Source organism: Calonectris borealis, chromosome 7, assembly GCF_964195595.1.
Source record: "Calonectris borealis chromosome 7, bCalBor7.hap1.2, whole genome shotgun sequence".
Lineage (NCBI taxonomy): Eukaryota > Metazoa > Chordata > Aves > Procellariiformes > Procellariidae > Calonectris > Calonectris borealis.
Genome location: NC_134318.1, coordinates 37,864,881 through 37,890,484, shown reverse-complemented (window position 1 = coordinate 37,890,484; position 25,604 = coordinate 37,864,881). Strand labels below are relative to the sequence as shown.

Genomic DNA, 25,604 nt, shown 5'->3' with positions numbered 1-25,604 from the left:
TGCACAGTCAGGCCCATTTATGGTGTTTTTCATCTGTAAAGCACCCTAAGGGATTAAAAAAGTTGACATGGTTTTTTTAATTGGATTTCCTTCAAAATAGTGTAATGACTTTCCGCTGAGAAGCTGTGCATCTCATGCCAGAGATAGTGGAAAAGTCTAAGGAAGATTACGTCTCCCAAGAGGGAACATATCTAGATGTTGCTGTACAGAAAGGACATCAAGTTACAGAGGGAACAAAACCACCAAGAACTGTTAGAGAAGGAATAAAATTTCATATCACATCCTCTCAGACTGTTAAAATCTTGTGAAAAATGGCTTGGGTTTGTTTGGAAAGTGATAATATGCATGACCTGAATTTATGTAGTCTATTACCTTAGGTTTTACTGAGTTTAGCTGTTGGATGTAGCTGCTGCTTTCATGCAAATAATCTGTTTTCACAATGTTCTTTCATGAAACTTGACGCAAACACTGTTTGCCATTAGCAGTCTCATAAAAATATTCTTTATGCCTCTTTGAAAAATTCTCCTTTCCCCTCTTAAAGAAAAAGCACTGCACCACTTTCCTCCTGGTGTTTTTGCAGCTACTCTTTATCTTTGTTGTAGACCTTTCTGTATGGAATACCAAAGAGCACACTTGGTTGGTGGTGGTTGTTGTTTTCCTCCTCTAAACGCTTTCTCTCAGCCTAATTGGAGCCTAGGCAAAGTCCTCTGTAGGGCCTCATAAATCAGACAGTGCTCCACTTAAAAAAATAGTTCATGTCTTCTGAAGCCTGCATCCCTACTAGTGATTTTGTCATCCTTTCCTTCAACTTATTTTTAAGGTCGTAAAGAGCTGTGTTGGCTGACAGTTTGCAGAGGAAGGCTGGGGATGTGAGGATGGAAGGCAGAGGAAGGACATCTCAGGGGAAACACAACCTGCTTCCAGATGAGAATCTGAACCTCCACAAAGTGAGATACAACCTCAGTTTGGTTTTCAGTTCCCTCAATCCCTGTGAAGATGTGATGGGACAGAAAATACAAAAGACAGTAATATTAAAACATGCGAAGCCACAAAGGCATCTGGCAAGATATGGGCTGCATCCCACTCTCACTGTAATCATCTTCAAGATCCCAAGGACTTGAGGAAGCTCCTTTTGGTTGTATGCCTCATTAAAGCAAACATATCGTTTTCATGTATTTAAATTAAGGAATTTATTAAAAAAAAACAAAGCCAAAAAAACAATCAAAACAGTGGTTTGATCTAGATACAGCAGCACTGTGACATTACTAGGACATTATGTACGAAGAATCCAAGCAGCCATAGAACACAGAAGCCTTTATCTTCAGTAACAATCTCAAAATGAAACTAGCTTCGTCAAACAATGTTAAAGATCTCCCTGGAAAGAGAAACAAAACCAAACAGACCCTCCCCACCCCTAACCCTTTGGATACTAGAATGATTTTTTTTTTTGTACAATACCAACAGCCACTAGCTCTTCTAATTGAGAACACTTGCTTTAATTTATTACAAAAATGATCTGTTGACTCAGTTATGAAAGACAACTTTTAACATTGCTTTAGAAGTGTCTGCTCCTCTTATAGACTACAGTATTAGAAGTGCTTAAAAACATTTAATCCTGGTTATGCTCTTGAAATTCAATCAGAAGGATATTCTGTGTGTGTTTATATACCAAATATGATTTTTAATTTTTAAAGCAGGTGGAAAGACTAACCCTAATATGAAACTGCAATTTTACAATTTAATTATTAGTCAGATATGGGCAACCACATGATAGTTCATGAAATTTTTAGGTCTATCTACATTGCTCAGAAACACAAAATAAAGTTTTTACAACTTTCACCTTCAAAAGGTTAAAATGTTAAGTCTTTTAGAAGAGTGTCCAGTGTTTTAAAGAAATGCAATTAAGGGAGACCGCATTCAATACACATGAAACATAACTCATTTGAGCTTGCTAATAAACATATCTAACAGCTGCGTGTGGGGTGATGAGAAAGGAAAACACATTTGTCATCCAGCCACTACCTGAAATGTTTCTTCTCTGGGAGGGAATCTTCTCTACAGGACCGCTGATTCTCCAGAAAACCTGGAGTTCCCCTTCGGAGCCCGTTGATCCCAGGCATGTGGTTGCCTCTTTTGTTTCCATAGCTGGGCAGTGAGTTGACCCAATGTTTGCCACACGTGCATCTTGGTGACTTCACACAGCATTTCACTTCATTGGTACCTAGGGATTCATTTGCAGGCTTGGCCAAAAAAGTTGACCAAGAACCAAAGAATGTTATTTTATTCCCTTCCTCATAACTACTTCTTTCCAATATAAAGAAGAGGAAGTGTTTGTGTGAGTGCCGCAATTACTAGCTAGCTCTTAAATAAGAAAAGAATACTTTAACATTTGCACTGCCATCTCCTCTTCTGTTGGAGATGTCTTTACAGAAGCGCAGTGCCTTCTGTTTCAATATCTCTAAGGAACTAAGACAAACCAATAATAAAAAAGAGCCCTAATTTACAAGAGTCATCTCCCTAGTCACGTAAATAAGAGCAGCTATATTAAGCCTATTTCACTTAAGTAATAATACAAAGAGTTGATATTGATCTGTTTTATGCACAGACTCCAAAGTGCTTTCTGTTGATAGACAGAGAGCATCCCTCCATGTTTAAGAATGGGAAAACAAAATTGCACAGAGGTTTGCCCAGGGCAGTGAAGAAAAACATGGGCAGAATAGGAATACAAACCACCACTTCTGGCTCCAGTATACAAACCAAGGAGAATACATTTGCACCAGCAGTAGTATTCATTTTAGTGAACATGCAGCAATCTGTTTAAAACCGCTTCTTTCGTAAAGCCCATTTGTCAGTACACTAGCTTAGCTGATCCAACGGCAGCAGCTTGCATTTGTATTATCACAGAGACGTTTGGGGGAGGTGAGGGCATAATACTGTAGCATACTGTTGGCTTTCACCTTCTTTGGTGGTTTCCCTAAAGGAAATAATTTGCAAAATTATTTGAACCAATTTCTTTCTCTTTTCTTTTTGCAGTTAAGGACAGAAAGTTATTACCAGCCAGCACTGCGTAAACAGTATTATTTAGTTTAAAAAGAGATTGTGTCCTGCCCAGCACACAAAAGTGAAGAGTTGTTTTAAACTTATGCAGTCTTTCTCTCGGCTTTAACAGGAGGGTGTTATTCATTATTATTCTTACTCTAAATAATTAGCAGTATTTTAAATTGCAGGTCTTATTTGTGGAAGGCTTGACATAGACAACTCTGGAACCTTCTGTTTTCCATGGAGCCACTGAACAGAACGATTCTCCCAAACTTCACTGCCAAATGTCCCTCCCCGCAGCCTGAGACAGGCTAGCACCGTCCTCAGGCAGGACAGCCTGTAAGCCTGGACTTCTAGAGCTCCTGCAGGCTTCTCCGTGCTTCATGCCACACACATGAAGGAAGATGGTCTACATCCCAAGGGGCAGACTGACCCAAGGATGTTCTTTCAAAGTGAAGTCCAGTCTTTTCAAAGATTGTATGGGAAATGCCTAGAAATGCCTGATGAATGATCTCATCTGCACTGAGAGACTTAACAAGTGACTATTACAAATACGAACTGAAAAAAAATAATCACAACTAACTCTGGAGCAGAGGTTAAAACACCCATATCTTGTCCACAATGAAGTCAGGTCCTGCAGCCACCCGTTGCATGGATATCCGTAAGAAGAAGCAGCTGTGCTATAAGGGTGTGCATTTATTGCTCTTCCAGAAAAGTCTACATAGGGACCTCCTGACTGAGGCTCAGGTACGTGGGAACAGACCTTTATGCAGGCTGAGTGGACACCTACTTGCCTCATCAAACTGTCATCATCTGACCCTCATAGAGATGACGTTGGCTTTGAGCCACGGGCCAGACCCTATGCTTACTATGACCTTGTGTGTGCAATTTCAAGGTTACTCAAAAAACTGTGAGCAACACATGATGAACCACGGAAGAATGTGCAGCAATGTGTGATAACAACTGCCATTGGACACTTGCTGAAGATAAACCCATTATGGTAGTTTTCACACTGTCCTCCAGAGGTCACAGCTTGTCTGTCTTCCTTGTCCTGCCCACGGTTTTATTAGTATTACACATTGGTTCCCCGGTTTTCTTTTTAGCTGAGGCATCTCTACTGAAAAAGATCAACAGCAACTGGATTTGAAATGCGAGGGTTTGACAGAGGAAGCAAAGAATTCAAGCTGGATCCTGAGGTCTGGTTGAACGACATTAAGAATCAGTGTCTTCGAATCAGACGCTTTACTGGGTCAGCCAAGTTTGATTCCCTACTGCTGATGGCACTCTTGGCCATAGAGTCTGACTGCAAATGGAGATGGTATCAAACTGTTCTTATGGATAGCTGGTATTGTCTCTGAACTGTCAGTTACCAGGCATCCCTAATCAGCAGGGCCAGAGGAACGCTCCAATATTGAATTCTGCAGCTCCCTAACTCTCAGTTTGATCTCCAGTACCTGTTTGGTTTAATTATCTTCACACCCTTCTGAGCTTCACAAGCAGGTTTTTGTTCAGAAACAACACCTGAGTCATGGCCATTCTTGTAAAAAATCTCTTTTTAGATAATCCAGGTCAAGAGCGCACACGTAAGAGTTTATTATTTGTTATTTTTTCTTTCACTATGCCTTTGTTTAAAAAAGCCTCTCATCCAACCAGAGCGCAGGAAAAAATGCTACAAGCTTTAAGTGAACCTTGAGACACTGTAGAAAACGAATAGCAAACATCTGAATCATAAAAGCCTGTAAACTAATTAGTGTTCGTCAGACTACTCAGGAAAGATGTAAAAATAAAAAACATGCTGGCACAATTTAGGATCAGATTGCAAAAGATTTCTGATTCTTAAAAAGAGCTAAGTTTGCTCATCTGTCTATTTAAAACAAGCAACCAGATGTGAACGTATGCATTTTTTGAAAGAATTTGTATTGTAACTGGCAAGGACATATAGAAAATGAATCAGTCTGGAAAGCTATTAAATAATTACTCCTTTCTGCTCCTTTGTTATGTGCGAACTCACCTCAAAAACTCTTCACTTTGAATCAAAATACTAAAAATCCCATTGCAAATGCTCTCCAAGCTTGTATGATGAAACCGAAAGTCTTTTTTTTTTTCCCAGAGTTCCTGAATAACCACGGCTCCCAGCGTTTCTTGAATTTGGCTCCCTGGAGCCAGGTGCCAAGTGTCTGTGGAAGCCTGGCTGTGCAGGGCACTCCTCGGGGACTGCACCTCAGATTGCACCTGGTTACACAGTGGAAGCAAGAGGACTGTGGTCCTGCTCCAGTCTTGAGTGCAAGGTGAGCTGAATAATAATAATAATAAAAAAAAAGACAGACGTAATAAAAAAGAAAATCCTGCAGGGTTTGTTGTAGGCAAACCCTGTCTAGAAGATTCCTAGGACTGTTCACTATCACTAGTGATGTATGAGATTGATTGAATCTTTCAGGGCTTGGATACTGAAAGAAAGAGTACAACTATTCTGCTGCCCCAGCATTGTAATACTGTTTAAAGTCTGTCAGACAGGACAGCAACATTTTAGGGATGCAGCATGAAATCTCCCTCAACTGGTCTTGTTTTCTGTCTCTCCCCTTACTCACTCACTGCTCCTAAGGGGCTGGGATCCAGAGGGACTTCATCCCAGGCTTGAAGCTTCAAGTGCACATAAGCATCCTTCTTCCATACCATCTTGAGGATTCAGGATATCTAACCCTAGCATCAGGACTCGCTGAACGCAGCTCTTGTCATTCGAGGACTTTGCACTGTCCCTGTGCCTCCGCTGTTAGAGTCCTAGAGCTGCTGAGTAAGAAACTGTCCCAGCTGAAAGGAGAGCAGGAGAAGGCACATTTGCTATCATTCACTGTTGTCATATAAAAGTCGTCCACCACTAGTTAAGGCTGATAGCATCTAAGAGGTATAAGGCCATCTACAATCTGTATTTGCAATTTGTTCACCAGCTTTCAGTACGGGGTTTGTTATTATTAGGATTTTATTTCCCAAGTGGGAGATAGTAAAGAAAGAAAATTTAGTCTTCGTGTGCCAAATTGGTAACATGTAGGAGATGAAGCCCTTGGGCCAACACCTGCAGTTTTATCAGATTTATCCAATGAAACATTACTGGGCTAAGCCTTCCCCCAACTGTCTTTTTTCCTTCCTCATGGTGGCAGGTAGATATCACCAGTCACGTTTTTCTGATGGGGAAATACGCTTGTCTGTTCCTGCAAAGTGAGATAATGGCAGTAACTAAGATGTGTGTCTTGTCTTGTCTAGGTACACGGATACGCATCAGTTGTCTGGCTAAGATCTGTTCCTCCACTTCTCGCCTACATTTCTTGAAATCAGGTGGAATCCCACATGTCATTGAAGAAGTGAAAATCTCCCAAAGCAAGTATGTCTTCGTCCCGAGCGTGCTGAAGTGACTGATCAGATTCTTGTTGACATAGGTAGCTTTATGTCAAGCCACGAGAACAGAACTGGAGGTGATAATCCCATCTGTGCATAGTGGCTTTCACCTCTACAAGATTTCGTTCCACTCCTGTCAGGAAGCTGAAACCATTATAGATTTAGTTTACAGAGAGAGATAATTACTCAAAATTCTCATCTGTTACTGTCTCTCTAAAATCTTGCCTCCTCCATAAGATCGGCAATACCATCATCTGACATGGGAGAGCGGCTGAAGCTCTCCCTGAGCGCCACCGATACAGGGAAAAGGAATTTTTGGGCCATGCCACTGAAGGAAAAAGAGGAACATCACCTTGGTGATATTATGGCACACCTACACAGCTTCACTGCATGTCTACTAGTGACCAGGAAAACTGGAGGCTTTTGGAATGATGCGGACTTGGCATCTTAACATACTTTACTCTTGATAAAGGTGCCAAAGCCCCATCTCCCTTTCTTGGCTTTTCTCTGTCAGCTGCTTTATTCAAATTCTGGCCCTGTTCTGTCTCTCTCCCTCACAATCTCAAGCTATTTTAGTATGTAATTCCTGTGACTTTCTCACTCAGAGCTTTGTCACTACTAACCTGCATCTTTTTTCCCTTCTGCATTGGCCAGATAGAACATATACATGATAGTCTAATGAATTTTGGCTATTAAGACTTCCACTGGAACAGTGCTTCCTTGTACCCTGGGATAACTGCACTACTAGCTAACAGGGTTTTAGACACACCAGGCTGACCTTCAGATGTTCCTGATTGACGCAAAGGTGTCAATCTACTCTAGCCGACATTGTAAAGAGCATGGTGAACCAACCTGTTCAACCTGGTGAACCCTACAGAACATGTTGGGTTATGGAGATCTTGTCTGCACTTGGGGGGACAAAGATTTTCCAATTCCTGTTGAAGGGAGGTAACCCTATTTTTGATGTGGTGTTCTTAATCATAATAGTCAGTGGCATACTTGAGAAGAGCATGATTCTGATGCCTGAGGTACTGCTATTGATCCTGACTGATCCTGTTCATACTAGTGGGAACAATGTTTTCGTCAATGGTTAAAGGAACCTGGACAAAGAATGATGGAACCAAAAGTGGGATGTATTATTTCATAACTGACATTATATTCAATTAAGTTGAGGACCTAATTGAGGGGACGAGTCATGGTCTGTTTGGCATGACACACGGAAGAACTCTCTGCCACTGCTCAAAAGCAGCTCAGATTCTGCTCTGAACCTCCACAGCTCAGTTCTAAAAAGCTGACGTGAATCTCATGGTCAGCACAAATCAGACTATTGAATTTCTCTCTTGCTACCTGTTTGATATGAGCAACTGTGGAAGGGCCTTGGACTTTTGACTGCAGCATGGAGAACACTTTGAGTTTTGCTCTCATTTCAGCAGGTGCAGGTTTCAAGTCCTTGAAAAACAAATGGTCGTTTGCTTTCCTGGTCACCTCTCACTCATTTTGTTCTTGCTGTCATTAGAAATGGCATAAAAACTAGTGAAGAAGAAGGGCTGAAAATAGGGTTCCCTTTTTAACCAAAAAGTTTTTGATGAGCTAACAACGTAAGTAAGTGCAAATCTCAGCTGTGCTGGTCCCATGACATCACAAACCTTAGGCATAGCAAGTAGCATTCTTGAATGCATCAAAATCTTGTCTTTTAGCATTTAATGCGAGACATTACAAACTAATGAAGAGAAGAAATGTATGCAGTGTTGCTGTAAACCAAATATACAGATGTAAAATAATTAAGAATAAACTGTTCCATAAAAATGCATGTCAATAAAACCCAGTCTGATAAAGTGATTTATGAATAATTTTCTAGAATTACTAAAAAGAATGATTTCTCGTTTGAGGCTCTGGAAGTCTTGAGTCACATTTTTTTTCTTTTAAAAAAATGTCTTAAAACACATGGCTTTACAGCTGCTGCTTGGAAAATATACACCTCCAAAGTCTGACTTTCATTTAAATACAAATGTACAAAATGTAAACTGAGACAATAGAGAAATTTACAAAACTTTTCTTTAAAAATAATAAAGACAAAATTCAGTTCTAGTATGATGCTATTTAAATACGTGCAAGTAGTCATGTTCATTGAATTTCTATTGCAATGTTCTAAATAGACAAATTTGATTCACACAGTCTTGAGTGCCACCTCCAAAAACAGACCTGAGTGGAAAATTCTTCTTAAAATGTGAGGCTCCACTGGAAGGAATGGACAGAAAATCTCCATTTTTGGGAGATTCTTTTTTTTTCACTCAATGGTGGAGGCTCTCTCATCCATAGAAGCTCCATAGATTATAGTGGAAGGATGCATCACGTTGTTTCATAAAACTGAGTTGGAACTAGCTGCTTCCAGTGGAGTTTGAACTTACATGATTTGAATTTATGTGGTGATTTAAACTGGCCTTTGAATTTGGAGAACTCTTTGAATTGTTCTGATGCTGTAGAAAGAGGAAGACAATGACAATTAGATTCCCAAAATATGCCATGCTTTCTTTTAGGCCAACATTGTTCATTTTATGGCAATAACGTACTGACTGGACTGCAAGATTTTTGTTTGAAGATCTTTGGATGTAAAATATTCTTCACTTTCTTACCTGTATTCTCTCTCTAGGTCAGGAGGACCATGGCAGTTCTTGAGGAATGCAGCAAAGACGACTCACTCGAGCTCCAGGAGTCAAATCAATTAACTGCAAAATGTCAGTATCTGCTAAATCTAACTAATACAGAGGATACCTGCAATGCTCAGGCATGGTTTTAACCCTACAGAAATAGATCTAAGGTCTAAGAATGTTATTTAGATCTGCAAATGGTGCCATGGTGCCTCATGAAAGCCGTACATCACGTATTACCTGGTCTGCTCTCTTCTCTAGTGTCTTGGTTTCCTGCCATGACTACCTCACTCAACATTTGCGTTTTCTTTTTTTTTAAACACATAAATCAAGAGTTTTCACAAAGAACTTATCAAAACCATATAACCATTTCAAAAGGCATTTCAGCATACCACTAAAAAATAGTTTTGATACCAAGTTTTCAACCACTGGAAACAAAGCTGATGAAAAATGCTGGAACTTCTGGTGGTAAAAAAATCACAAGAGGTAGATGGGAAACCTGGGATAGGCAGTATTAGTCAGGAAATTACCAGGTAACTGTGACAGCAAGCCCTCTCTAAGATGCACTGTCTTTCTTCTACAAAAATATTACCAGAACGTGGCTGTGACACTGGGCATCTATGGGAGGTTCCTTGTCTTAGTCATAAAAGATCTCACCTGTCGTTTAAATATTCTCTGTAGCAATCCTTTCTTGGGTGGCTCTGGGGGGTAGCTTTTGTTTAGGTCTGGTGAAATAGTACCATTTGGTCCAAATACATTCAGTTCTTTGAAACACTCTGTTTCTATCATCTAGTGGAATACAATGAAAAAGAAAAAAAGAAATTATACATCCGTTTAAATATATTCCAGTAGTGCTAGGTTGTTCAAAGTCAGGATCAGGATGAGCAGCTTGAGCAATATGTTAGGAGAGTTAACAGTTGAATTCCTGCTGGTGCCCATAGAAGGTACATAGGACGTATGAAAAAGAGAGGCTGAGTCTGCTCTGCGTGTTTGCACATCAGTCTTATTAGAAGTTGCCCCATAAAGCTTTCTGTTCTTTTCTTTAGCACTGTGGTAAAGACAGGCATGGTCTGTCTCACAAAATCCCAGTTATTAGCACCCCTCTGCCCAAGTGAATCTGCTGTTTGATCCAGAGTTGGATTATGAAATCCACTCTTGGCTGGGTTTTGATATCAAGCAGAAACAAAGACCCAGATCTGGAAACCCTGGAGCTGTTCAAGGTCCAGAGTCAACTGCTGCAGCTGGGACCCGCTGCAGGTACAAGACAATGGGTGAGATCAGGGTCACCAGCGCAGGAGCCTCCTATTAGGACTTCCAGCCACCCCACGGAAGTTCCTCAGAGCTGTTGTCGAAACACCTCTGTAGAAATCCAGAAGGAAGTACAGTAGGATCCTTGCCAATTTACACAAATACGCAGAGCCAACAGATACAGTCACCTGAACCTGACATCTGTGGTACATTATAGATCTTGAAAGAGGCCATTTGTAACTTATGAAAGCATTAGAGTCTGGCAAGTTATCCAGTAGCTGTATATTACTGGAAATATGCAGCTCCTCTTAAACCACCTGCTTTAGGGGTTTTATTGGAGTAATTTTACTATGACACATCCTTACCTCATTTTGCCATGGAATAGACACTGATCCTGTGGAAAACTTGGAATAGAAATCATCATCTGTTTGGTCCAGGTTAACTCCTTTCACTGTGGAGAATTGCTCGATGTCTAACACATCCTTGCAGTACACTGCTCTGGGCTAGCTCAGCAGAAAAAAAAAGAAAAACAGCAAGAGAAAAATTACTTCGGAGTCTGACCATGTGCTTTCATTCACAGATTCGGTCAAGTGAGAATGCCTAACAACAAATGACTGTCTGCAACCTGCTTCTCTAGACTTGCTCTGCCCGCATGTTTATCATCAAAGGCTGACTTCGCTTTAAGCTTATTAAGCTTCCCACTTTGAAGTCCTTAAAGCATCAGCGCAGCCAAAGCGGGTTTTAGTCATCCATGTAGCATATGGCTAAGAGGTGAGGGGAAAAGGACAGAAAGAGCAAGAAACCAAAACCCAAATCCTTCAGTAGTCTTTTCTTTTGGAGAGGGAATAACAGAAAAGCAGAATGTTTATGAGTGACACGCTGGAGACAGCTCTGAAAAGAGACCTTGAGTAGAAGGGTCCTTCTGCTCAGATAGCTGTGGAGTTTGCAGCTTAAAAGTTTAAAGGAATGTATATTAATTGCTAAAGAAAACAGAAGAGGTTTGGCATTTTTCCATTGTTTTTGTTAATAGCTCAGCTGCTGGAAGCTGTCCAGAATCACCTCTATTAACTCTTTTAACTTGGCTGCCTTTCTTCAAACAAATCGTCAAATGGCTTTGCCTTTTTAAACTGCTTAATTTTCTGGGATGACAGGACTCTTTGCAGTGACGCTGCTTTTAGCTCATATTCCAGCAGTCAGCCATCGAAAGCAGAAATAGTCATCGCTGGCTACCTGTCATAGCTAGTGTGGTCATCTGATGTGCCCGTCAACAACACAGTTACCCTTTGACGCGCAGGAATAATTGAGGGGTGGCTTGTGGGACAAGCCTGACCTGCTGAACTCAAGCACACGTTGAATCCCACTATCTCCACACTTTACCATGACTGCACAGCCCAGGGGTCCAAGCCTGCAGTATTCTATCTAGATCTGAGCAGTGTGACCAAATAAATCAAGCCGATTCCTGATGGAAGTCCTAGTTGCTGGAGGCTGCATCCCTCTGCATTCCTGACGGCTGCAATCCACATTTTTGTGGAGACAGAGTAGTCTAGAAGAGGATGGAGAGACAGGGGTTGGATTACAACCTCTGCCATTGGCTATATAGCTTTGGGTGATTCAGCTGACTTCGGTAAAGACTTGGAAATCTATGGATGAAGTGCGAAATGAATTAAATTAGGGGCAGCTCTTGAGTTCCCAATAAATAGCCATAAAAATTTATGTGCCTCTGCATTAGTAAATACGTCTGTAAGAGGTGCCTTCTAGGCCTTACATGCCACAGTTAAGCTTTTAATACACTCTGGTGGATCCCAGATTTGAGCCCAGAATTTTCTAATTTTCTACATCAGAAAGAAATAGTAGCTTGTCTCCTATTTCTTCCCACTGAAGCAGGTCGTAACACCATGGGCTAATTGGCAGGAATAACTAGGCCGCATAGTAAAATGTAAAGCAAAACCAGAGCAGCTAAAGTAAACTTTTGTAGCGTTCAAACCACTTTGGTTTGGTTGAGTTTGCAGCAATGTGAATGAGAGCTGCCAAGATGTTACTTTCCTTAATACGTTAAAATGGCAGTGTTTACTTAGAACCATATGGGAACTTTAAGGATAGAGGGTCTAGCCAGAAAGAGAGCCCTGCAGGAGGAAAATAATCAGATAACTCTGTGCACTGAGATACCGCAAAAGGGTGGAAAAAGTTTTGTTCTGGCCAATGCAACAAAGACTTTCAGTGTGTGCAAGACTGGTGTGTAAACCTGAGTAAGGACTCAGTGCTGGAGTCTGCAGCCCATGAACACTAACAAGTTCAGAATGCTCTCTCAGGTCCAAGTCACCTCCTCTGCTCGAGGTGACACTTGATATCTGAACCTGGTCCAGACTCTCTGCAACAAATGCCTGTTTTCATGATGATCCAGTCCGTTCCTCAGTGCCGTAGAGCTTTGGACTGTGTAATTCTGGTTTCACCTCAGCATATATATCTATGTATCTGTATGCATACATGTGGCTTTCACTGCTGATTGTTCCAAGCATGACCTGGTCCTGAGCATACTTATTCTCACACTACTACCGTGGATAAGGGAATACAAAGGTTCCCAGTTTGAAGTTTGGGAACTGAGGCACGAACAGATCAAGTGGTGCCTCCAGTATCACACAGGAAGACTGTGGTAGAGTGGGAATGAACCAAGCTCCAGGTTACCACCCTACATGGAGGCCCACCCACCCTGCACGCACAGGTCTACAGCGCAGCTCTCCTCTTCCTCCCAGCCTCCCCACTCCAGCCCTTCCGCTTATCACATCTTCCTAGGGCAGCTACCCATGCAGAGAGTGATGACAGCTCTAAGAGAGAGTTATTTTAGAAACAAATCTCTTGAAAGAGGCCACTGGGGGTTCTTTCTATCGTACTTACGTCAGGGACAAAGGGAGGATCCAGCATTCCTGCTTCTAACCGCTTGAAATTCATGCTCTTGAAAAAGGAGTGCCTCTTCACTTCTGTTGCACCTTCCCCTTGACATCCCAGCCGCTGCTTCACGTCTTTGGTGAGGAGCTGAAACATGCCAAGAGGAATGGTAAGGATGTCAAAAAAGCAAGAGCTCCACAAACATATTTTTATCTCCAGTTGGTTTTGAATGTGGAGGAGTATAGAGGGGAACTGTAATTGCTGTTACTTAATGGCCAAATTTAAATGGATTAGGACTGCACTGTTCTACATGCTGGTGAAACCCTTTGAAAATTACCTGTTGTAAAGTGTTTACAGTCATAATAGAGACTGTTGCTTCTGCTTCTTTCAGTGAACACTTTCAAGAAAAGGTCTGACATACCCTAATAACATATATGAATGCATATTCATAAGTCCCATGTGCTTTTTCTCAGTTCTTTTTTTTTCTTGTTACTCTTGTAAGAATAATTTTCCCGTGTTGCTTAGGCTGAATGACTTCACTACCAAATTGCATTTCCCTCCAGCCATTGCAGTGTATTCCAGTACATCACATGACACACTGAACCAACCCTTTGTGCTCATGGGCTCATCTCTGCTGAACTCAAGGGGAGTTTTGTCCATGGAGCCAGTATCGTAACCATCCTTAGTTCAGCCGTGTTTGTTTTCAGAGAAGGGCAATGCACCACCTCTACTGCTACAGCAAGTCCTGCCTGTTTCCTGGGTACCTGTAATGGAGCAATGGGCACTAACTGAACTCAGCATCCTTGGTCTATTAGATAAGCAGGTCCATGAACACAAACACTGGGGTTGTAGGTCCTGGAAGACCTTGTATGGACGGACTAATTGATCTGCAACAGAACAGTTCAATGGAAGAACAATTCTGGCACAGACTAGTTGGTGGATGAGGAGACAGGATATGTAGCCAAATCTTCGCCAAAATGCCTCTTCTTTTAAATCATATGTGTAGAATCAAGTAGGCTAAACCAACGTCTTAAGAGATCACATCTAAACAGTTGAAGAGAGGCAGAGCTCGGCATGCAAATGACTGGTGCAAAAAGACCATCACCTGGGACAGGGACCTTTCTAAATGTACCACTGAGTTCAGGCAATCTGCTGTAAAGTGAAGGTTCACAAATCTGTTTCCTTTTTTTCTTTCCATTCATCTTTGCGGAAGCCTGCACGATTCTCTCTTAGATAGAGGAGGGAAAATATAACTTCGAACTCACCATAATCTGCCCAGAGATTTCAACTGCCTACTAAAGAGATGCATAACATGTGCCTTAGTACAACAGAAAACTAAACCTGCATTGAAAACAGTCAGAGCTAGCTGGAGTCTCCACTATGGGGGAAAAGACTACATACTTACACTGCAACATCATGGAGAGAATAAGAACACCAGCACTTTTCCACAGGAAGGGTACGCCTCCTGGAGCCGGGCATGCCGCCAGGCAGACACCCCACCGCTCAGCACTTTTGGTACCCTGATTTCTAAACGGCTGCTGAAGGAAGGGGCTGAGCCAGCCTGCATTAGCACCAAGGCTGCGCGGCGGCAGCTGGCCCCACCGCTACCCCCACCGCCGGCTGGGGAAGGGAAGGGAGAGGGGCAGGAGGGCGATGCCCGGCGCGGCCCCGGCGGAGTGGAGCGCGGCTGCCGGGCGCGCCGGGGGCCGCCGGGGGGCAGCAGAGGAAAGGGCAGCGCGGCCGGGCAGCGCGGCGCGGCCGGGGCGGCGGCGGGGCGGCGCGGGGCGGCGGCGGGGCCCGGCCGGGAGCGGCGAGGCGTTCCGCTCCCCTCGGGGAAGGATCCCGACGAGTAAGCGGCCTTGGAGCTGTGTCGGGGACTCTTCCCTGGGGCAGGAGGGGACGGGTACCTGGGTGCCCGGAGGAGGGAAAGGTTCACGCCTGACCTCCTCTTCCGTCTCCAGCTTTGCTGTTCCAAAGTGGGAGCTGAAAAACAGCGATCTCCCCTTGCCCCCTCCCCAGGTGGGCTGCGCAGACCAATCGCACTGAAATGATTAGCAAAACTCCCTGGAACTGCTTGCCCACAGGGGGCTCAGCGCCCATGCAGGACAGTGGGGTGGTTTGGGTTCTCCGAGCATCTGAGTCCGTGGAGGCACTGAGCCCTTGTAGCCCCTCTGGAAAGTCCCTGGGGATCTTACTAGCTGTACCTGACAGCCAAGGCAGTCAGCAAACAGCTGTACCTTGCAGGGCCTGGCTGGGGCTCACTTCAGAGAGCAGAAGGCAAATAGCTTTGGGAGGGTCAGACAGGAAAAGAAGTGTTTCAGGAGATCAGGTAGACAATCAGGAGCAGCCCTGCAGGAGGTTGGGAAGAGGGAGCCAAGCAGCTTCCCTGCTAAGGCAAGGTTGTCTGGAGATGTTGCTTGTAGGCTTTCCAGCTCAGGGTATGTCCCAGTACCCTCTGGTTGTGTTGCTGTGTCAGCCACATCATCTCAATGAAGAGGAACCTTGAAAGAACTGTTTGTTACTAATGTCAGGTTGGTAACCTTTCCGCTGGTGTCTGGCTAGAGCTGGGTTTTCTTGTCCTTATCATGGGTTTACAGGGTCATAGCTCTTTAGGCTTCTCTGAATGCTCTGCTACCCCCTGGGCATCAGTGGTTTTCTTATCTGACTTCCACAGCCTCCTCAGTTCTGCATTTTTTTGCTAGGGGCCTCATTTCCAGCCTGAGACAGCAAATGGCTTTGGCAATCAGTGTGCCCCATGTATGCAGAGACCATCCTCCAGCCAGTCCTGAGCAAGCTACAATGGCAGAGGCCAAGCAGCTAGAAGAGGTGGTGAAGGGGTTTGTAGGACATAAGAGTCTTCTGCTCAGCTCTTTCTGCCTCAGCAGTAGCAGCAGCATAGCCAGAAGAGACTGTATGGAATGAGGGATGGGGGAAAATCTAGTGGTTCTGGCCACAACAGCAACTTCCAGCTTCCAGATAGCAATGTCGCTTTCTTCCTCAGTTTCATCTGCCTCTGCTGCTGTCTAGGTGGTGACATCTGGTCTGACTCGTCACCACGACTGGCTGGTTCATAGATGGAGAAAAACTTGAAGAAACATCTCTATGCCTTGCCATCCTCTGAGCACATAGATTCACATGATACAGCACCATATTGAGCCAGCTCATAGGAAAAGATCTTTCTCAGGGCACTTCTCTGTAGCTTGCTTTCCCTGGGTAGAAGGAAAGAGGGATGTTTTGCTCTCAAATCCTTGCATGAGTCTTTGAGCTCTCATGGTCTTGAGGCAAGGTTTTTTGTTGTGGGGTTTTTGGTTTTGTTTTTTTTTTTTTAAATCCCAACAGGCATATGGATTTAGCCTACGTGAAGAAGATTGCTTTGGAATTTCCAGTCAAAAGATCTGGTTTGCTCTACTGTGGCTGGGTAGAGAAGACAAAAGTTCTTTTGCTCTTCTATTCTCATGTCGAGAGGACTTTCCTGACAGGTGGAAAGAAGAATCTGAAGGCAGAAGGACCACTTTTACTACCCATGGCTCTGATATACTTTTGGAAATGATACCTTGAAGCTTTCAGGAACAGTGCTGCTGAGGAGCAAGTTCTAGTAGGAAGGGGTAGATTTGGACTTGCCTGTAGATGATAAAGGAGACCTCTGCAGTTTCTGCTCTACAAGTCAGCTGTGAAGGGAAGAAAGGGGATTACCTTCGTGTCTGTGCAGCCAGTAATTCTCCTGCCTCTGGACTAAGTGGGAAAACCAAGCTAATCTGGGAATTTACCCTTGCCAGGCTGTAAATGTTAGAAGTTGTTTGGAGTGTGTGGTCAGAGGATAGGGCAGTTGAGGACAGAAAAAGGCTGTCTGGGGATTCCTGGGCTCCTCCTGATAAACAAGGGAGTATTCAGTAACCTCAGATGCAAGAAGGAAGTCTCTGGAGCATGAACGCAGTTGGCTGGCCACTGCAGGCTAAAAGACACAAAAGGGAACAGGCCACTGGGAATAGACTGGGACTGAAAGACCGCAGAAAGGAGAGGATCCTCCTACAAAGCCCTGCTGCAGGGGAGCAGCTGCCTGCCTCTTGAGGAGAGTCCCAATGGAGAAAAAAATAAGAAATTAATGGAATTTGGTAAGCTGTAGCTGCAGCCAGCTCTAGAGTTGGCAACAGGTGAAACCAAACACTTCTCCTGGCTTCTGTTGTGGATATCAAGAGACAGCATGGACTAGAATATTTTCCAGAAGGGAAAGTCCTTCTTTTCTCCAAGGAATAATGAGTCTCGTACCATTTCCTGCAGCCCCAGCAGCTTTCTGCAAAAGTAAACCTGCGTAATAGCCTGAAATATGCATCCCATTTGGGAATCTGACTAGGGAAAGAAAACGGAGATAACAACTGTATGTTTTGAGTCATCTCTACACTTTTGTTTAATTTCAGTTTCAAAGGATGTATTTAATATGAATAGAGAGCAGAGCAAAAGCAACTACATCAGGCTGATGACAAGCCTTCCTGGGACAGCAGTGCAATGACCCAATCAAACATTATTTAAGTGTAATTCTACAGCCAAAGCCTACAGAGAATTCACAGAGCTTCAGATCTGAAGATGGCTTAGGCCATCCAACCATGCATGAAGTTGATACCAAGCAGCAGAGCTTTATGTTCTGGTAACAAAGGCTCCAGATGACACTGGATGTGTATAAATGAGGGCAGGATTTAGTCTACAGAGTTATGGGCGAAGCGTGACTGGAATAGGACTTTCAAAGAAGAGTCTTGAGTAGCAGCGGTGAAGTTACATTAAGTTCTTTTTCTTCATACAAAGAACTGTCTGATACTTTCATGTCACTCATTTGATCCCCACTGGGGATTCGAACTCTGCAATGTCTAAGACTTTTTCCACTTTTTTGTTTTGCTTCCTTCACAAAATAAACAACTGTTGTGAGGATTGCTAAAAAAAGCCAATGGTCCCCAAAGCGCTGCTTTATTTATCTTCATGTGATCAGTCAGTTCATATCCAGATCATACGACGTAATAAATAACTCCAAGTCCTAAGACATTAGTGCTAAAATTATAGGAGTAAGGGAAACTTTTTGTAGGGTAAGAGTGCAAAAAATTGCTGCTCGTGAAAGAGGAAAGGGGAATGGTAAAACCGCTTCCATTGACCCAGCTGATCAAATAGTTTAAGGGATCACCTAGATAAATTTGAACCCTGAAACAGAAGTAAACGTACTATTTTAAACAATTTTTAAAGCATAGAAAAGGAATACTTTTCACCTCTTAATTACTAAATGAAACAAGACAGTGGTGTGGGAACTGAAGATGCCAGAATGACATAAAGGGTTGTATTTTGCACTGCTTATGCTTATGAAATCTGCCCAACTGAAGAGTCAAAACTCTCTCAGGCATGGGTGACAATTAAGCTTATTGCAAAGGCTTACTACAGAAAATTTATTATTATTATTATTATTATTATTAGCAATAGCAATGATAATCATTTGAAGAGCACCTTGATATGTGTGAGGTGCCTCTCAAGATAGATGAAAGAGCAGTTATTCTCAGGCAGCACTGGTAAACTTTAGGGCATCATAATGTGTGAACAAGTTGGTTTCCAGGGATGAAAGCAGAGAGGAGGGATGAAAGCAGGCAGGAGTGGTAGCAGTGTGATGACAGAGTTTCTGGTGGTGAGTGAGGAAAAGAAAAAATTACTTTTAGGAAAAAAAGAATCCATCTTCTTTCAGTTGGTTGGAGAGGCACTTTGGGAAGGGAATGGAGATCAGAATCACAGAACAGCTGAGGCGCCTCTGGAGATTGTCTAGTCCAATCCCTCTGCTCAAAGTAGAGTCACCTAGAGCAGGTTGTTGAAGGCCGTGTCCAGTTGGGTTTTGGATATCTCCAAGTCTGGAGACTCCACAGCCTCTCTGGGCAACCTGTTCCAGTATTTGACTACCCTCACCATGGAAAAGTGTTTCCTGATGTTCAGAGGGACCCTCCTGTGTTTCAGTTTGTGCCCATTGCCTCCTGTCCTGTCACTGGGCACCAAACCAAGAGTTTGCACCCTCCAATCAGAGATCCCTTTTGCAGAGTCAAATAGGAGCTGCAGGAGTAAGAAGCGGCAGGGAAGATAGTCTGTGGGGACGCAGACAAACAGGACACTGACAGAGTGACAGAAGAGCACAGCAATATCGGCCCATCCAATACTGTTGACTTGAATGCACTTCAAGTCACATCTTTGGATGCAAGACGGCACTTGTCAGGGAAAACACACGTGTACATCAATGAAGTACAAGTCATAACAACAACAAACAGGGAGCATTTCCTAGAAAGATTGGATTTTTTCACAGAAAAAAACACACCATGAAGCAGTTATGTTATATGGGAACTATGGGTTGGGGAGCTTCCCAGAAAGCCAGCTGCCCCTGTTCCTAATTATTTATTATTCATCTCTGTTTCAGTCCAAAATGAGGGTTGATTTATGGGAAATGACTTACAAATTGAAACATGGAAATATGGGATGGATGATGATTAATGGGAGCTATGATATGTGCCTGCAAAAATGCAAAGGGCATAAACATCCAGGAGGGGAAGGTTGACATGGGGTGACACTAAAGGGTTTTCATATGAGTAAATTAATAAAGACTACATTTCCTGATGGAGACGCTGTAAGCTCATGGAGTAAGCTTTGAAGAGAAGGTTAGGAGACATGGTGGAAAACATGTTGTTCCTCACTCCTGCCCTGAAGAGTCCACTACAGGAAAGCCTTTTGCGTTGGATCTTTGTGAAGGCTCAAGTTGGATTATGTACTGCAACTTTATGCTTCATTTTGCAGGTATGATGGGTACTTATTATCACTTTTTTGTTTTCTTGTTAAGGTGCTGATACAAAGCAACAAAGTTCTGGTTTTCAATATAAAGAGCAAAAAGTATTTGAGAAAATATATTTGAATCATGGATTTTTAAAAATACCACTTGATAAAATAAATGACTTTTGAATGGAAAACCACAAATGCCATCATGCTCAGTATCAGAACTAAGGCTCTTCCAGCCTTAAGGCACAGTAATTTTAATGCATTAATGCTCAAAAATGACAGGGTTATCTTTGGATCCATTAAGAGTTTGCACAAACCACCTAAACAAACATGCCATGTGATTGGACAGTGAAGCAGTAATGATCAAATTGTCAGGAATGATTTACATGTAGTTCATGGTTCCCTGAGGCAAGGGAATGAACTAGACCACTTCCTGAGGTCCCTGACTCCCTGAAACCATAGACTCTATGGCTTGAAGATGAAAATGACCACTACAGTATAATGACTTTCACTGTCTACTCCCCTGGGAGTGGTAGGTCATCTCCAGCACTATCCCGTCAAGGCTACATTTAATTCTTCTCAGCTTTAAGTTCCTACGGGCTTGGTTATTTTTAAAGTATGCTTTCATTCTATTATGCCTCATGCCTGCAACTAACTACAGAACAAGCAACAAGAATATAGGTTTTGCCTCATGACATTTTCATTTCATGCTAACAACAGGACATGCACAAACTCTCTGCCACTCCAGCAGATGCTGCTCCTCACCTGGTGGGAGTTGAGGTGCTACTAGAGAAGAGATGGCAGGCTGTTTGAGCACATGAAATGGTCTGTAAGAGCCCGGGGCTGTCCTAGATCCTCCCACGCCGACTTCACTGGGGGCTCTGAATTGCAGATAAAGGGCAGTGAATGGCCCAGAGTATCTATCAAGAGTGATGTCAGTTAATTACTACCCCTGGGATTCAGCAATGAGTTGGTGCACTGTAAGTTAATGACTTCCAGGCATGATACTTGGCAATACTACCATTATTATTTTGCAAGGAGACTTCAATGTCTCTTCATGAAGCCAGCCAACCAGAATGTTGTTGATCTGCTGTTTGCTTGCCTGTTGCACAGTTCACCAAGATATTGGTGAAACTCTCACTACCTATTTGTTGACCTTTCTTTCCCTTCATTCTTTCTCTACCAGTATACACAGATATGTCATCGTCTCCAAAGGAGACTTCACTCTTTTGCAAACATCAAGAAAAAGGCCACATCCCTTTCCAAATTACAATTCAGCCTTCTAAAGATGGATGTTGACAAGACATCGATGAATTCAGACACAGCTTTGAGATTTCTCAGAGGGTTTGAGGATTTCCATTGTCAGACATGGCTATTGTGCTACAAAAATGACTCCCAGCTGAAAGAGTGAGAAAACATCTTAAAGGACAGCTCAACAGTATTAAAAAAAGCTGGATACTCTGGCACCCCGGGGGAAAAGCTGCTAACAAAGTTAATGAGATGGGGTGGGACAACATTTGAGTGTCACAATAATTTCATTGCATAATCTTTGTCCTGCTTACCCCCAGCTCTCACCAAAGACAATGGAAGCATGGGGTTTTCAGTTCCTTGCAGGAGACAATCAGAGTCTTGCATCATCAAGTCCTTTTTATTTTTTTCTACAAGATTATAAAAGACAGAAATGCATTCTTGACTGCAAGCTAACATTCAAACTCTCACGAGAATAGATACCGCTCCCTTGGCCATAAAACTTTGGAGAGTACTCAAGATGACCGTGATGAATCTCATGGAGAAGCAAGCCCAAATAAACACAATTTGAATGAATAGAGAATGCAGTCATCCCATCAACAGATGAGCTTGGTTAGTCCTTGTCTCTGCAGCCCCTCTATGGTGCTGTGTTACTGCTCAAACCGTGTCAGATACAGCTTGCTCATGAAGCTGCCACACTGGGCCTTCAAGCCCCTTACCATTTTACAGATGGACTTGGCCTCCTCAGAAAACTTATGGGAGTACACCTCTTCTGTCTCCAGCACTCTTCTGTCCACTTCTTCCCTCTTCACCTTCTCTTTCCTTCCACGAAATGGTGATTGCCCAGCAATCATTTCATAAATGAGACAGCCTAGCCCCCAGTAGTCAGGGCTGAGTGTGTATCTCTGGTTGTTCAACACTTCTGGAGCTGTGGAGGAGAAAGATGTGTCTTGTAGAAATGCTTGATATTTACATAGGCAAAAAAATTAAATTTCTAGAAGTTCCATTTTGGTGACTGAATACAGATGCTCAGAGAATGGTAGGTAAAATATAAAAATGCCTCCTGATTTCTGTTTGACGGCATTACAGAAAATGCAGCATGCCTCATGCCATGCTTTTTTCTCTACATGCTACATGCCATGTGCATGCTGTCTTCTGACTTCTCTGCCAAGTCAGACCAATTAAAAAAACAAAACGAAGTTGGAGCTAAGTATTAAGCAGAGGCCTAATCTTAAGAGTCCTTCCAGATTTCCCCATTTAGGGAAGAAATGACATGCAAACACACATCCTGTAAACAGCAGTGACATTTCTTCAAAAGCAAATTCTGTCTTTTTGCTCAATTTATAATTTTTCCCCTCCCTTTAAAAAACAAATCCATTTATTTGGTGTTGCAACCATCCAGTGTGCTTTGGGCATACAGTCACTGTCTTGCAGGCATCCTCACTTCCATAGATGGGTACAAACACCCCTGTGTGTGCTCACAAGCACAGTCTTAGTGTGCGCAGAAACTTCTACTGAGATAGCAAAATTTAGAAATGACAACTGATTTGCTTGCTTTCATTAAAGTCTCCATATGGTGCAACAGTGGCTCATATCAGCTCGTTTCTATTTAGTCAAATAAGCATAAGCAATTTTTATTCCAAGAAATATGCCCACCCAGAGAATGCATGAAAATAATTACATTGAATTTAGAAAACAGATCTAGTTAAATCAGGGACTGTGGTTTTTACCAACGTACAAATCTCTACACTTCTTTTGCGCAGTCCCCCCTGCATATAGGGGAAGACTCAAGATGACTCTGGTCAAGATGACCATAGGTGCGGACTTACCCATTTTATCTTAAACATACAAATACATTTTAACCATTATACAAAGTAGCAACTAGAAAGAAACCTTTCTTTTATGCACGTAACCCTCCTAAAATAAATCTATGCTAAAATCTCTAGAATCCCAGTTGTTGTCTCTCCTTTTAATTTTCTTTGCTGATTTGAGATTACAGACCAGTCTCATTAAAAGCTGATGTGGTCCATCCTTTCACCCACTTTTGATTTCCACTGGCATGACTTCTTGGTGGGTTGCTGCAGGGAACTGGACACAGCTGAATTTTTTTATTCAGAAAGATCTCCAAAACTCAAGTAATCTCAGCCAATTATCAAAAAGATGAGGTACTGAAGACTTACCCATATACCCTACTGTTCCTACTCTTCCACGGATTGATTCACCCTCAGGGATTTTAACAGCTAGACCCAAATCAGATATTCTAATATGGCCTGGAAGGAAAAAAGAAACAAAGCAACACAAAGCAGATATAATAATATAATCCAAATTAGTCCAAAAACACAACTGTTGTCATCGCTGCAATACTCTTGCAATTTACTGTTCAGACATTTCAAGAAAAGAGTGTTCTGAATCGCTGAATTGGAGCAGTTTCATTGATAAGGAAGAGAGAAATTATTAAGGGCATTACAATGCAGTGAAATTAATTTTAACAGTGAGGCTACGGACTAGCGTGGATTGTGTTAGATATTTTAAAACCAACTGAAAAAAGGCAATGAGGAGCATGCTGTGGGGAAGTATCTTGAACCGATGACAGTGGATGGATGGGCTGACATAATTCTGTAACTCTCTGACGGCTGAAGGGGCTACATCTGGTCAGTAAGTCAGCATGAGATTTGATTATCGCTGTCTTCAGCAACAAACAGGTACCTGGGTTTGCATAAAACGAGAGTTGGCTCAGCAAAGGATGAAAGTACTTTTGAAAATGGAGCGGGGAGCACAGATTTGGAAATCACAACTTCCTTTGTGTTGTGTCAGCCTTGCAACAACAAGGATGGAAAAACAATGGAAAAAAGGCAGACACCCCCAGCAAAACTGCGCTCTCGAGAACAGACCCTGCTGAGCAGCACGGCTGCTTCATTCCACCCGTGCGGTGAGCTCCAGCACTTCACCCACCCCAAGACAGAAGTATTAGTGTATGCTGAGCCCCTTAGTCACTTCAGAGCATTATTTGTCTTTGTGCAATATATATCCTTAACCTAACTTAACCTAACTTAATCTACTTTACTGTGAAAGCATCTCTGTAAACCTCTGAGACTTACCATAATCATCTAGCAGGATATTTTCTGGCTTCAAATCTCTGAAAATGAAAGATAGCCGTTATTTGTATAAAGCTGGTTTTGATAACATAACCATACGCCAGTGTGCGAGTGCATTTATTACTCGTAATAAACCAATTGAGTGTCAACTCAAACAGCAAGGAACTCATGAAACCAATTCAACTTTCTACAACTCACTTCACAGATAGACTGAAACCATATGTCTTTTTCTAAACTGGAGTTACATTTTTTCACTAAGCCAAGCTTTTAGTTCCTAATCCACTCTATAATGGACTCATCCATCTAGTCCTGTAAGCCCTGTAAACCAAGCCCTGTAGTCCTGTGTGTTGTTAAATCTCTGTCACATTTTCTGTTATAAAATCTTCTGTTAAAAAGAAAAATATTTTAAATTTTAAAATATTTTATTTGCATATGAAAATGGAAGTAGCAATCTGTTGGGCTCAAATTTTCTATGCCTGGCATCTGACTCAGACCAACTATGTGAATGTGTGTACATGCACTTGTGCACATGTGTAATAATTTCAGGGAGTTTGGAAAATGAGGGGCAGAGGAGGGAATGCTGTGCCCAGATTAAAATTCTTACAAACATTTGTGAAACCCTAGTGCCTATGTGGTTTGGAGCAACGCCATGAAAATTGGCAAGGTGGTTACTCTGATGTCAAAGATGTGCCTTTTACCGCTCCTGTGAAAAAAAAAAAAAAATCCCAAATCTGGCCAAGTTATAAACTTCTGGGAAAAAAAAAAATCTCAGTTTTCATATATTTAGCAGAGCCTTGGCAGGTCATTCTTCTGAAAGGTTTGTCTGCACCAAACCCGCTCCACCAGTTGCTGCTTCTAGATGTAGCTCAGACCAGCCACGCTCAAGTCCCCTCGCTTGACCAAGGCTGTTTTCCAAACCTTCGGAGCTGAGCACGCCTTTGCAGCCGCCGCTGCCGCTCCTGGATGCAGTGGGCTCCGTCGAGGTGGGAGCCAGGCGGGCTCCTTCCCGTCCTCCCCGTGCCCCTCAGCCTGCTGCTAGTGCAGAGTGGGAGTGAAGCCAGGCTGGGAGATGGGACCTGGAGGTGGCAGAGGAGAGACGGGGCCGTGCGACGGGAGCAGGCTGTGCTGGCTCAGGAGCCCGAATAAGGCACCAACGCGGCTGGGTGAGGCGGGGAAAAACGTATTGCTGCAATTCACAACATCGTGCCCTGATTTTTATCTGATCGACTCCTACTGAAACACAGCCTGGTGCACATCCAAGAAGTGCTTGGCC

At 42.8% G+C, this 25,604-nt stretch overlaps 1 protein-coding gene across 1 annotated transcript in view; it reads right to left on the bottom strand.

Moving 5' to 3' along the window:
• Positions 1–869: 869 nt before the first annotated feature.
• The window catches only part of GRK5 (G protein-coupled receptor kinase 5), a 174,727-nt gene continuing 149,992 nt past the window's right edge, over positions 870–25,604 (bottom strand). The window contains exons 10-16 of the mRNA XM_075155171.1: positions 24,335–24,372; positions 23,417–23,506; positions 21,956–22,164; positions 13,218–13,355; positions 10,691–10,828; positions 9,735–9,866; positions 870–8,906 (exon numbers count right to left, since the gene is read on the bottom strand). Of these exons, the coding sequence (XP_075011272.1) occupies positions 8,808–8,906; positions 9,735–9,866; positions 10,691–10,828; positions 13,218–13,355; positions 21,956–22,164; positions 23,417–23,506; positions 24,335–24,372 (844 nt within the window). The 3' untranslated portion in view covers positions 870–8,807. The remainder of the gene's footprint in view (positions 8,907–9,734; positions 9,867–10,690; positions 10,829–13,217; positions 13,356–21,955; positions 22,165–23,416; positions 23,507–24,334; positions 24,373–25,604) is intronic.